General features: G+C 39.5%; 1 protein-coding gene across 1 annotated transcript; it reads left to right on the forward strand.

Annotated features, from left to right (window-relative positions):
* The first annotated feature begins 2 nt into the window (after positions 1-2).
* Positions 3-14,020, forward strand: LOC106168947 (uncharacterized). Its single transcript, XM_013548204.3, has 21 exons — positions 3-78; positions 1,401-1,511; positions 1,726-1,804; positions 3,026-3,275; positions 3,385-3,559; positions 3,833-4,670; positions 4,938-5,155; positions 5,364-5,438; positions 5,832-6,005; positions 6,515-6,693; positions 7,634-7,765; positions 8,122-8,275; positions 9,054-9,198; positions 9,466-9,626; positions 9,899-10,002; positions 10,251-10,369; positions 10,590-10,661; positions 11,112-11,252; positions 11,446-11,562; positions 11,754-11,903; positions 12,445-14,020. The coding sequence occupies exons 2-21, from the start codon at positions 1,401-1,403 to the stop codon at positions 12,927-12,929; spliced, it is 3,879 nt and encodes a 1,292-aa protein (XP_013403658.2). The 5' UTR covers positions 3-78; the 3' UTR covers positions 12,930-14,020.
* Positions 14,021-14,897: the final 877 nt, after the last annotated feature.

The following is a 14,897-nucleotide window of genomic DNA, read 5'->3' on the forward strand; positions in this document are numbered from 1 at the left end:
TTCTATGACGTCACTGAATCAAGTGCACTTTAGTCCAACATGCATTTTCGCGGTTTTGTTTGAGAGGGGTGCCTGGCTGTAAGTATGCAGTTTACTCTATCTCAGATGCCAAACAATTATCTCAGTTTTGAGAACCGAAAACCTCTCTTGTTCTGGTACCGATTATACATTTAAACAGCTATGTGAGCAAGGGAAGGCGCAAACTTCGCCGTGGTGAAGTTTTCGGTCTTTTGGTGTTTACACTTGTTAGCGACAGGGCTAATCATTATCATAAATTATAATATTTTTAACATCCGTAAAGAAATGATTTCGAGTCAGTAAAGATAATCGCAAAATTTATACACCAATGCTTGAGAGAGAGAGAGAGAGAGAGAGAGAGAGTTAAAATGGTGCAACCTTGAATGTACGTCTAAAAACGTATGAGGTCCTACTGTTGTGGGCAGTTGACTCTGCAGTAAGATTAAACCTGTCACATTGTTATGGCACACTATTTATATTTATTCATTATATAAAACTGTATTTTATGTAAAACCATGTAGGGCCTATATTTTTGTGTATATCAACCCACTGTTGAGAGCAGTTGACTCGGCAGTGGGGCTATAGTTATGATACACTATTTATATTTACCGATCATTATGTCAAACTGTACTGAGTACTGTGTATTTATCTATTTATTCATGAAATTGTATAGTAATTTTATAATCATGTGGAGCTTGAAAATATTATGTACATTATGGTTTATATCAATAAAGTTCTTCCATTCTGCCAAGATAATGACAGTGATGAACTGATGCCTAATATGTTCAATACTTCAGAATTGGGCAGTATATAATAAGATCGCATTCACAACGAGTTGAGCCAGGCTTTACAAATCCTGGGGACTAAATATGGCAGTCGTATATGAAAGAAAAACCGCCTAATCTTTTAATAGTCTCTCCGCCTCTCACACCCCTCCCCACACGTCGTCATTAAATCTCGGCTCCATTAGGACGACACATTCGTTGTGAATGCGATCTAAGTCTAGTCTTTAGCCCTGTTTATGTTCAAAATTGGCATAATGATAATTAGGTGGGCTGAGTGATTGATGGTTGATATTAATTTGTTTAAGTATAACATGTCCTATATACAGTGGTAATAAATGCAAAGTTTTGCAAGAAATGTTAGTTATAAAACAAATCCAATGCCCTATTCAGAAAAGGGGACTAACTAGTCCAAGGGTGAAATATGGCTGACTCACTTGAATACTTCCCCACGGGATATCTACTTAAGTGTCTATTAATGGATAAGACGGCAAGCTTTGTAGTGTGTCACCATATTTGACCCTTGGACTAGTTAGTCCCCTATTCTGAATGGGGCCCCAAGATACACCCTTAAATCCAAGTTATTGTTTCTTTAACCAGATGGAGCTGAGACCCTTGAAGGTGTTCCAGGTGACAGGATTGTCTCTGGTGGACAGAGAGAACATTGGACAGCAGATAGAAGACCTGGGAGGGACATATATTGACTCAGAGGTGGGTGTGAGCTGGTTCATTTTTATGTTAAGATTAAGAAGAACAATTTTTGTAGAATTCTGATTTGTATATATTACTTTTATTTTTATAATGACTTCATAATGGCATTATTATAGACACATGTTTTTGATCTATAATCAAACAATGATCTTCCTATTAATATATACTATTTATATATAGTACAATTTATATTCTTATATATTATAATTCTTAGGCTTATATACCCAGTTGCACCCACCTGATATGTGGTAAACCCAGCAGGAGTGAGAAATACCTAGCAGCATGTGCCACAGGTACGTACTGTAATGACTCGACTTAGCCTAATCACATAAGAAGAAAGTGTAAATCTAATATAATGAATAAAGTAATGATCAGACATTGTGATTGGTACTGCCTATAGGGAAATGTGTCATTTTGTGTTCAATGGCCCAGATATCATCATCATTATCAATTCCTTTTATGCTGTTGGGCATCTAGGGCACCAACAAAGATCTTCCACTGCTCTCTTTCATGAACTAGGTGTTGAATGGTTTCCCAGCTTTCTCCTAGTTGTTTCAACTCTGCTTTGACGGTCCTTCTGCATGTGGTCTTAGACCTGCCTAATTTTCTGTGTCTCTCTGGTGTCCAGTACTTGGCTACTTTTGTATGATGGATTAATTCCACTACAGTTCATTGCTGGGTTCTATATCCTCTCCTACATGGCTTCTTTTTATGGAATTTTACATTTTGCCTTGCCCTATTATTTTCACTGCTAAACACTATAGCACCTTTCAGTATGGAAATAATTAACCGTAATTAAAAAGTTATTTAAAAGTTATTCAGATATTACACAAAGTGTGTGTTACTAATTAAGATGTAACTCAAAAGTGTATTCCCATATGGATTGGCTCTATTACAAATTTATTGCCAAGTGCTTACTCATGTGTCTTCAGTGTATCATGCGACAATCTGTTTCCAGAGTGTTGGGTTCTTGTAATACATAATATTGTTGTTAGACAGTTTAAAGGGATAATAACTCTTCGTATGAGATCTCTATTTCACAATAAAAACATTGTGAACAACTCATAGAAATATAATATATGCTGTTGTACCATAGAAATGGCAGTTATAGCTATTATTCTGATATCTGAGCTTGTCTTTAGACCACGTGACCTAAATTGATGGCTATACAAGGCAAAAAAAAAAAAAGACTTTTTAGAAAAAACAGAGATTAAATTTGAATGTAAAAATGGATTCATAAACCATCGGTAAGTATGGGAAAATTGTTTTTTTACTCCAGGAAAATGTATTTTTTGGCCAACACGAAGAGTTATTATCCCTTTAACATCATAAACTCATGGGTGAAACCAACAGCTTCATGTAAGATTATTATGGTAGAATCGTTACACAGTATCCTCCACCTGACGTGGCTCATCACACACTGTGCAACTTCCTGCGCTTTCCAAACCCACATGACCAAGACGCGCTACACCAAGCCTCAGGCACATATTACAACAATATATGTCTATTTCCAGGGCGCTGGGTTCTTCAGCCCAGGTACATTAAGGACAGCCTTGAGATGAAGCAGTGGTTGTCAGAAGAGGAGTATGAGTGGTCAACATCCGCCCTCAAGGCCAGTGGTCTGCCCTATGATGACCTCCAGCAGGCTGTACAAGCTGTACGTCGCTGGAGACTGAACTGGTCAAGATCTGGCCTGGGGGCATTCGCAGGATGGAGGGTGGCTGTAGTAGTCAGCAATGCCACCAAGAAACAAGTATACCGGAGGTGAGATTCTGCATTAAACCAATATCAAGTTTAAAAACTTTGAACATGTTATGTTTGAAGACAGCAAATTGGACGTGTTTTCACATGTTCTCACCTTTTTATATTTTAGGTTGTTGAAGATAGGTGGAGCCACCGTACACAACTTGTCCCTTCCCTTGAGCAGCAGTAACAAGCAGGTGTCCAGTTTAACTCATATATTTGTGGACCGTGAGAATGCCCCAGGGGCTGCAGTGGAAGGGGTGTGGTGCCTGAGACCTGAGTACATAGGAGAGTTTTTGTTCAAGGTTGGTTTTGAATTTTGTCCTTAGCTTTTCTTTTTGCTCCCCCCCCCTCCTCCCCCCAACCACACAAACACACTGCAAAAAAATCCAATTGGAACTTCAATAATAACATAAAAAGAAAAATGAAATTTTTTCAAAGAGAAAGCAATATCTTATTTAAAAACCACATATTTCTGCTTTACCTAAGTCATTTATTCCTAGATCAAACAACTTCCCTATAAAACTCTTCAGGATATATCATTGCACACGATTTCAGTTTGCTGCCTTTTATTCCAGGACCCTCCCCCTGATCCTCATAATTTCTCTGTGGAGGTCAACCAGCGTCCAGATCCTACCAAGTTCTCTGTAGTAGCAGGTCCTGACCACCAACCTGAAGAGAAAACACCATCTGGCACATCCAGAGTTGATTGTCACAGTTTTCAAATTACTGGTACTCCCACAGAGCAACAAGCTGAAAGTGCCAATGTTCAACAGCTAAATCCAGTTTCAAAGAATTGTGACCTTGTGGAGAAGTCCCCATTAAAAGCTACAAGTTCCCACAAAGTACAGTCTAAGGCAGGGATACGTGAGGGCCCCAAAGTGAAACAATCTAGAAAAACATCCGCTATCAGTTTCAAGGGAGAAGAGTCCAAAACAACTCCCAAAGTCAAACAGTCCAGCATTATGAGTTTTCTTGTGCCTTCCCCCAAACCAAAGGACCAGAAACCCCAGTGTTCTGGGAGCATTGATGCTTTGACAGGTTCTTCTGTTGAGAAACCTGGGAATTCCTCAAACTGTGCAACTACAGGAAAATACCATAAATTGAAAGTTCTGAATGAGCGGAGCCCAGGCAAGCCATCCCCAGTTTATCAGAGAAGTACGTTAAGGGGACAGAGCAAACCAACACATGACTTGTTGTTGAAAGATTTGGACAAACATGATGTCTCCAAAAGTACAGAGACAGCCACAGATTGGAATGCTGGGAAAACATCTGGCACGGTATCTCCACTGAGGACACGCTCTAGAACTGCAGCTAAACTGCTGCCCCCTGGTGTTAGCTGCTGTCAACCTGAACACTCAGATCTAGTTTCATCAGCTCAGGTCAGGAATACACCAGAATCTGTGGCAGCCTCAGGTAAGGAGCAGGTGTCCATGGTTTTCATGGCCAGGTCCTGGTACTATTACAGATGACAAGTTAACAAACAGAAAAGCCAGCGAGTTTTAAACAAAGTGGAAGCAGGATATTGGCAAAACTGTTATTTCATACACTAATATGTGATGTGTTATTTACCTGAAAACAGTATTAGAAATCAAGGTACTAATAATGGAGTTGTACAATATAATATATGTGATACAATACAATACAATACTATATCATAATAGAGATATGTATATATTTCAGACTATGACTGTTCTCAGAACAGCGATTCTTCAGTGGGTTCTTTGCAGCCAAGAGTTAAATTACAGCGGCTTGAGATGGACACGGACTCCCTGCCATTTTCATTAGCTACTTACTCTGAACACACACAGTCTTCACAGGGAGGAAGTAATAACAGGAAGAGAAAACTGGGTGGGGAGGAAAAAATGGAGAAGGAAAACATAACGGGAAAACGGAAAAAGGTGATAATCTGTCTCACAACTTGAGTAAGTCAAGGATGTGACTACTGAATGCAATTGATATTCTAAGCACTTGAAAATAGACATTCTGATGTAAAATTAGTTGAATTTCAGTGTTTGAGGGTGACCTTTTAAGCAACAAGACCTGTTATATGGAGTGAATGATTGATAGTGATACTGATATTTACTACTACATGAACCTGTATTTCAGCTTCCTGGAACTGGAAGTATGTGGCGTCCTCGTAATGCAGATTTCCTTACAAGTTTGAAAGACAAAAATGGCATGGTAAGCACTGCTGTGATTATCTTGATTGATTCCTCATCAAGGTGAATATCCAAGTTTTTTTTTTCTTTGGGACTAGGGAATAAAATTTCTCAATGTTTCCAGTTACACACTGGTGTCCTTCTTACTGCCAAGATGATCAATTTCTAAGATATTTCAGATTATTTCTATGCAATCTTAAGTCCATTGACTAGATCTGTAACTAAGAGTATAAGTGCAAGCAGATCAACTTCTCTATCAGCTCCTTTATTTGCTGTAAAAATACACACACAACATTTGATGAATGACTGAGGCAAAAATAACACGTATTAGAAGTGACTTAGGGAATTTATACTTACCCCCCACGTGATACAACAAGCGGGGAAAGTGGTCACAAATATTTGCTCTGATTTCCAGTTGCTGACTGAGGAGAGGTCACACCCGCTGACCAGGACGGTGACCGGTCTGTTTGAGACGGGGCTGGAGGAGGGGATGATGGTCATGGCGGTCAACTCCTTGATGTCCCTGGTATCGAGGCAAAGATATCCTCAGTCCAGCACCTTGTACCAGCTGATGAATAACATCCTGATGGTAAGCTGTCCCAGTATTAACATCCTGTTGGTAAGCTGTCCCAGTATTAATATCCTGTTGGTAAGCTGTCCCAGTATTAACATCCTGTTGGTAAGCCAACATTATTAACATCTTGTTGGTAAGAAGTCCCATTATCAGTACTGATGAATAATATCCTGTTGGTAACCTGTCCCATTATTATCATCCTGTTGGTAAGCTGTTCCATTATTATCATCCTGTTGGTAAGTTATCCCATTATTATCATCCAGTTGGTAAGTTGTCCCATTATTAATACTTTACCAGCTGATAATAACATCCTGTTGGTAAGTTATCCCATTATTATCATCCAGTTGGTAAGCTGTCACATTATCAATACTGATGAATAACATACGGTTGATTAGCTGTCCCAGTATCAGTACTTTAATTGCTGTTATATAATTGTGTAAACTGATGAAGTTAGTTTATTTAAGCCACACAGGCTGATATCAATCAATTTAGACTTTTATTTTTATTTTACACTAAATTATCAGGTGTCTACAGATGAGGTCACCATGTACAGGGCCTATAATGCTCTGCGTCGCATCAGTACCTGCCACCCGCCAACCACACCTGCCCTGAGGACCGTCTACCTCCACGCTCTTCATAAAGATGGTGTCTGCAACAAGGAGAATACTGCAGCAGAGTGGGAGTTCATCAGAGGAATACTGGAGTAAGTATCTATATAGCTATTATATCAGAGGGATACTGGAGTTAGTATTTATATAGATGATACATCAGAGGGATACTGGAGTGAGTATATATATAGATGATATATCAGAGGGATACTGGAGTGAGTATATATATAGATGATATATCAGAGGGATACTGGAGTGAGTATATATATATAGATGATATATCAGAGGGATACTGGAGTAAGTATCTATATAGATGATATATCAGAGGGATACTGGAGTGAGTATCTATACAGATGATATATCAGAGGGATACTGGAGTAAGTATCTATATAGCTCTTATATCAGAGGGATACTGGAGTGAGTATCTATACAGATGATATATCAGAGGGATACTGGAGTAAGTATCTATACAGATGATATATCAGAGGGATACTGGAGTAAGTATCTATACAGATGATATATCAGAGGGATACTGGAGTAAGTATCTATACAGATGATATATCAGAGGGATACTGGACTGAGTATCTATACAGATGATATATCAGAGGGATACTGGAGTAAGTATCTATATAGCTCTTATATCAGAGGGATACTGGAGTGAGTATCTATACAGATGATATATCAGAGGGATACTGGAGTGAGTATCTTTACAGATGATATATCAGAGGGATACTGGAGTAAGTATCTATATAGATGATATATCAAAGGGATACTGGAGTGAGTATCTATTCAGGTGATACAGTGTGCAGTATTCAGGTTGTGATAGCTTGGTGCTCTTTACAGAGATATAGCATGTTTAACAACCACATCTGGTTATAATGGCACAGCTCAGTGAGTATAGTCTACCTATTGAACCAGTCAAGACAAACACATTGTCCTAGTCTTATACTTTAATAAATTCACCTTTTGCTGTCATTTTCTTACTGAATAATTCTGCTTGTTGATATTATGCAGCTGTCATTGTTTCTGTTGCAGACAGCTGATACAGAGTCCTGAAGAAAGAGAAGAGGCACCGTCCCTTCACCCCCTGCACCACACCCGCTGTCTTCTCCTCCTACAGTACCTAGTCACACTACTAGAGCAGGACTTCCAGCATATGATGTTAAGGTGAGTAGCTGAATATACAGAAACAACTCAGGGGTTAGAGAGACTCTTGTCTTATGTGGAGGATTGAGTGGTGGCATAAAGGAGCATTATCTGTGCTTATGTGGGGTGGGGATTGAGCGAGGTCTTTTGGCTATGATTCTTTCTTTCTTTCTTTCTGAGAACTCTTTCTGAGAACTGATAAGCAGGAATGCCAGAAAATAACATAAACACAGTGTAATGGATTTCAAACTTACTTAAAATCTTATGTAGAAATAATGTTTAACTTCTGGATAAGGGAGTTCAGTTACAAAGTTGACAATCAGTATTGATTAAGAATGATACATGTTTGTGTGAGATGTACATTGTTTTACACCCAGAACAAGGAATGGCTCCCTCAACAAACAGGCACCATCATGTATGCTGGGGAAGATACTGTGGCCTTCTGGTCCCCCTGGAACCCTGAATACCTACTGCAAAGAACTGCTGGCTTACCTTACCTCTATAGCAGCCAGCAAGGATATAACAGATAAAGTAGGTACACCTCTATAGCAGCCAGCAAGGATATAACAAATAAAGTAGGTACACTTCTATAGCAGCCAGCCAGGATATAACAGATAAAGTAGGTACACCTCTATAGTAGCCAGCCAGGATATAACAGATAAGGTAGGTACACCTCTATAGCAGCCAGCCAGGATATAACAGATAAAGTAGGTACACCTCTATAGCAGCCGGCCAGGATATAACAGATAAAGTAGGTACACCTTTATAGCAGCCAGCCAGGATATAACAGATAAAGTAGGTGCACCTCTATAGCAGCCAGCCAGGATATAACAGATAAAGTAGGTACACCTCTATAGCAGCCAGCCAGGACATAACAGATAAAGTAGGTACACCTCTATAGCAGCCAGCCAGGATTTAACAGATAAAGTAGGTACACCTCTATTGCAGCCAGCCAGGATATAACAGATAAAGTAGGTGCACCTCTATAGCAGCCAGCCAGGATATAACAGATAAAGTAGGTGCACCTCTATAGCAGCCAGCCAGGATATAACAGATAAAGTAGGTACACCTCTATAGCAGCCAGCCAGGATATAACAGATAAAGTAGGTGCACCTCTATAGCAGCCAGCCAGGATATAACAGATAAAGTAGGTGCACCTCTATAGCAGCCAGCCAGGATATAACAGATAAAGTAGGTACACCTCTATAGCAGCCAGCCAGGATATAACAGATAATGAATATAAAAGTCATATAACTCACTATTGGTTGAATATGAATGCTATGATCAGTTAATTATGTAATTATTTCAGAACACAGCTGTTCATTTGGTGCAGAGTTTGATTACCATGGCAGCTGCATACACACAGTTGTTGGAGAGGGTGAAGACAAAGGAGACCTCCAGTATTGGTGACAGAGCTGTGCACTTTGCTAGGGAGGTGGCCCTCAAAATTATGAGTAAGTCATGAAAACACGCACAACTACACACACACACACACACACACACACACACACACACACACACACACACACACACACACACACACACACACAGGTCAGATGTTTTACTCTATACGTGAATTTTATTTTACAAGATGAATTAGTGTAAGTATGCAGGTTGGATAATATATAAGGTTTGGAAATTCTCAGCACCTTTTTATTATTATTATTATTAAATAGTCCCCCCCCTTCATGTTAAATTTCTTACATATTTCTTGGTTTCAGCTGAAAACTTTGAAGATGTGTCTTCCTATGAGCTGGTGTTAAACAATCTGAAACCATCTTGGCTTTGTATGAAAGTTTGTGAACATATCCTCGACTTACACGACGAGTCTCTTTTGCCACTGAACTGCTACCAGGGGGAGCCACTCAGCCTCAGGAAGATTGTAAGTCGAACTGTGAACTGATCAGAATAGTTGATATATGATATTGTGCATTTAGAAGAATGTTGTAAACATAGTCCTGATGTTTAAAGTTATAAAAAGGTATTATAGATTGTGGAGATTCTTATGCTACAAATGAAGGTCCATTAATCAATCCATTAATCAAACTTGTGAGCTCACAGCCATAAAATATATTCACATTTTAAATGACTTCATCTAATTTTCCTTCGTTTACTGTCTCTCATAATGTTGTTCAATTGCATGTGATTTTTCAGGTGTCCAGATATTTCTATGTACTCCCAGTATTGGAGGACAAGTCACTGATTTCTCCACACAAGAAACTGAAGTCACTGAACAGCACACCTTTAAAAGATTTGGGGTGAGTAAAGTTAGGCAAGTGTGTCAAGAGGCTGATGTCAGGAAGTAATGCCTGAACTGTGTACAGTGTTTTAGCATTGCTCTCACAGTGGTATGGCAATGTACACATTGACTACATTTCTTACATAAAAATTTCCAATGTGTTATTAATCTCAGCCAGTGTTTTGGATTACAGATTCTGAATAAGTGTTTACTGCAAAGGATTGTGTGCTTGCAGCAAATTTATTTATGATTATTTTGTCCCTGTAGTGATCCAAACCAAGGCAGTATATCTACTCAGGCCCGTAGACCCCCCAGGGGAACGGTTAATCACTGGAGCCCGGCAGAAAAAAGGAGGATTTCACAGGTCAACAAAAGGAATCCAAGAGGTACATGTTAACTTGGTGATCTGCTTCTTGTATATCAATTCCAATGTAACTGTAATATCAGCTCCCTGTATTCAGTGGGTGTTTTCAATAGTTAAATTTTTGTTATTCAAGGATAATTTTTATGATGAATAGGGAACCACTTGTCCTACCTCCCTTCTTTGCTAATAATTTCACTTCAGTGAAACATTTCAATTTTTCTCTTTCCCTCTCTTTCAATCAGGTGAAACACCTCTTCACGTGGCTTGCATCAAGAATAATGTGGCCAAGGTGAAGGATCTTTTGGCCACCCCAGGTAACTTCTAGGAAAACTTGAATAGATAGTAATTTTAGGAGTCTCTTGTTTCATTGATTATTAGTAATCTTATAAGCTTATATGTTTATGGGTGCTAAAGAGAATACTGTTTAGTAATGCATGCTTTGTACAAAGATAATGATCTTCTGAATGATACAGTTCTAGTCTATGGCCGCATTTAGAACAGATGATCTCCCTACAGGTCGGAGCCAAGATTTAATCCATGTAATTGCTATACACCTGCAGGCCTTGCACCTGTGGTAGTTGGGAAGACCATTAGGGAATTTACCAGTATGGCTTTCATAAGGGGTCGGCCATAGTTGATCCACGGACTAGTTAGTCTGCAGTTCATCTGTTCTGAAAGCGGTCTCTCAGATATTTCTAAGTGGAGACTTTACTAGTTATAAAGAGACATGTAGCCATATTCATATAAATTATGTATGTGAATAGGGGTAGATGTGAATGCCGCGGACTACGCAGGCTGGACCCCCCTCCATGAGGCCTGCAACCACGGCCATATTGACTGTGTTATGGAGTTGCTCAAGTACAAGCCACAGAAGACTATGTACAGCTACTTTGATAATAATAATTGTGAGTGTGAGTTTCTGATGACAAATATCATGCTCTGTTCATGTCAGAAAAAGTAATGTTTGAAATTATGATCAGTTGTAGCAGTAATTTATAAAAATTGAGGATTTGAGCAGTAAGCAAAGTGGTATTATAGGTATGGATGTCATAAACAAGAAGGAAGTGATATATGAAAGTTAAAATTGGCTACTTCCAGGTCATAAGGAGTCAGGTGTGGATCTGAGGGTGTGTAATGTGGATGGCATCACACCTCTCCATGACGCTGTCCAGAACAACCACCTAGAGGTGGCCAGGGTACTACTGAACTATGGGGGTAAGCAAGCAACGGGAGCACTTAGACACTATTAGGTAGAAGATTTGGCATTTCTTAAAAAGAGTTTTATTTCATCTTCCAGAAAAAGAGTTTTGCTGTTTTCAGACCCATAATTGTATGTTAAATTTATGGGTTCTGTTCATCTTTAGAAGATCGATTTACTAATAAGTTTTTGCCACTTCTGCTTGAAGGTGCCTCACTGCTGAGTCTTGCCACCAAAGATGGCAGTGTTGCCCTGGACTATGCTTGCACTGAGGAGATGAAGAGCCTGCTGAAGACGCCTATTACTGGACCTCTGCCAGGCCACAACTCTGCCAGGAGACGACTGTACTCTACAGCATGTTAGCACTTTCATCTCATTTAATCTGCACTGTAGCCCATTCAACTTAAATGATGTAGCACACCTTACATAACCATTGTATATTATGGCACATCTAACACAACCATTATGTCAAAGCACACCTAACACAGCCATTATATGTCACAGCACACCTAACACAGCCATTATATGTCACAGCACACCTAACACAATCACTATATGTCAGCACACCTAACACAATCATTATGTGTCACAGCACTCCTAACACAATCATGATATGTCAGCACACCTAACACAATCATTATATGTCACAGCACACCTAACACAATCATTGTCATTCTTAGCCCACTTAACACAATCATTATATGTTGTAGCTCACCTAACACAGCCACTATATGTCATAGCACACCTAAACAACAAGGTTTTCATGATATTCTAACAAGTTTTTTAATACACAATGCAAATGGGGACATAATTTAAGAGCCCAAGAATAAAGTAATAAGCTGTTTTAGTGCTTCTGAAAGTTGCACATTCATCATGCCTTCACTGTAATGATATTCCAGGTGCCCAGTCTTCTCAGGATTGGTCTCAGACAGAGGAGGCTAGTACAAGGTTCCTGCCTGATGCAGAGGTGTATGCAGAAGTTCTGGGAGTAGAGCCACACAGGAACCATGCCAGCAGGGAGGAATGCCACAAACTGGTACTGCTGCTTTACAACATGCTGAAAACTTACATCAGCCACAATTCACTGAAACTGAGGCGTGTGGCAGCACAAGGTCCCAGGGACAACTCCCAGATTGTCCTGGATAACTCTCAGGCCTCCCAAGAACTGGAACTTTTAGAAGATTGGACAGAAAATCTGTCGAATAACCGAAATTCACATTTTGATGAAAATGGTGGTGCCAGATTGCGAGATGATTTAGATATTGTGCGAGATCTTCGCTGCCATGTACGTGACTTTGAGGTCCATGTGAATATTTTATATGGAGGTGAAATACCAGTATCAGTCCGAGCTAAGATTTCAGCTATGAAGTTCCTGGGGCCATAGAGTATACACATTGCGGACTTTGAACAGTAGCCTCACTATGGCACCAGTCTGATCATGTGACATACAAACCCAGATACCTGGGGCCAAAGACTATACACCACATGGACTTTGAACAGTAGCCTCACTGTGACACCAGTTTGTTCACGTGACATATAAACCCAGATACCTGAGGCCATATAGTATACACCACATGGACTTTGAACAGTAGCCTCCCTGTGCGTGGCACCAGTTTGTTCATGTGACATATAAACCCAGACTGTGCCAGATACTCTGTCTCTCAATGTAGACAAATAAGCATCATGGCACTTCAGATTAACGTGAAATAAGATTAATTTGTCTATTTGCTATTTTTTATTTGCTTTCTAGCTGCACATTAGTAATTCCTGATTATTTTTGTATTTGTTGGAAGGGATGTGAGGGGGACAGAATGTATCAGTATAACTGTCAGGGACTATGTGAGGAACAGGTCACTGTAGTCCCACTAGGACAGAATGTATCAGTATAACTGTCAGGGACTATGTGAGGAACAGGTCACTGTAGTCCCACTAGGACAGAATGTATCAGTATAACTGTCAGGGACTATGTGAGGAACAGGTCACTGTAGTCCCACTAGGACAGAATGTATCAGTATAACTGTCAGGGACTATGTGAGGAACAGGTCACTGTAGTCCCACTAGGACAGAATGTATCAGTATAACTGTCAGGGACTATGTGAGGAACAGGTCACTGTAGTCCCACTAGGACAGAATGTATCAGTATAACTGTCAGGGACTATGTGAGGAACAGGTCACTGTAGTCCCACTAGGACAGAATGTATCAGTATAACTGTCAGGGACTATGTGAGGAACAGGTCACTGTAGTACCACTAGGACAGATTGTAACAGTATAACTGAATTTGGCAGCCATCTTATTTCCTTTGATATTTCAGGGATATTACTTTTAGTCAAAGATTTAAGATGTCCATTACTTTTAAGGATCTTTTAATATTTGCAACAGAGTCAGGAACGAAGTGTTTCTCAAAAGTTCCTAATGCCAAACAGATGTATGTCACAAGTTAACCTGCTAATAAAGCTGAGTGGTTCACAGCTGCATAGACCTGGTGTATGTCTTATATATCTCACTCAAGAGGTGTTAATATGTCTGTTTTGTAGTTGTCTCTTTCATACTGCTTCAGTCGTATCATTTACCATAGTGTTAAATGACGGGGGGGGGGGGGGGGGCTTCACGGCTAGTGTAGACATTATAGATTTTTTTCTGTATATTATGCTGTATATTATGTATATTATGGAGTTCTAATCAATGGAGTCCAAAACTTGATGTCTGTGAAAAACGTTACCTCTATTGTTGATGTGTCACTTCTCACCAGAAATTCGCTGAGCTTTTAATTAATTTTGTGGCTATTGTATCTATAGTCGCTGCCTTGACAACTCTTGGTATTTAGTACGCCCTTTGCTGGAGGAAAACCAGGTATTACGTACCTTGTATTCCTACGTGTTGTATCTGGCTAAAGACTCCGTTTTTGACGACAGAAGAACGGGGAGAATTCTGTAACACTTACCGCAACGCATTTGCCAGTTATTGTGTGCAGTTTATTCGGCCACAAAAGCATCGATGGACAAACAGCAATTTTTTGAAAAAAAGAAAGTGACATAGTTCAATTTTTTGTGATAACTTAAAAGTCAAAGTAAAGGACAAAATTAAACGGCAGTTAAAGGGAGAGCGAGATGTACAAGTAGCGCAAGTGATTATCGATCCATCTTTTCAGTATTATTGAAAAAATATGAGAATATAGTAAATACAAATGATTGCCTTAAGGAAATTTAATTTATAACAGCAACACTGAAAACCAATCTGCTGGGCCAGGTTGAAAAGTTCGAACCCGCAATACTTGGGTCATGGATTTAAGAGATATATTTGTGATTTCGCGTTGTTTATTCGTCTGTGCCTGGTCCAAAACAACGTCATGCC

The sequence above is a fragment of the Lingula anatina genome, chromosome 1 (genome assembly GCF_051362555.1).
Source record: "Lingula anatina isolate TDL-2025a chromosome 1, LinAna3.0, whole genome shotgun sequence".
Lineage (NCBI taxonomy): Eukaryota > Metazoa > Brachiopoda > Lingulata > Lingulida > Lingulidae > Lingula > Lingula anatina.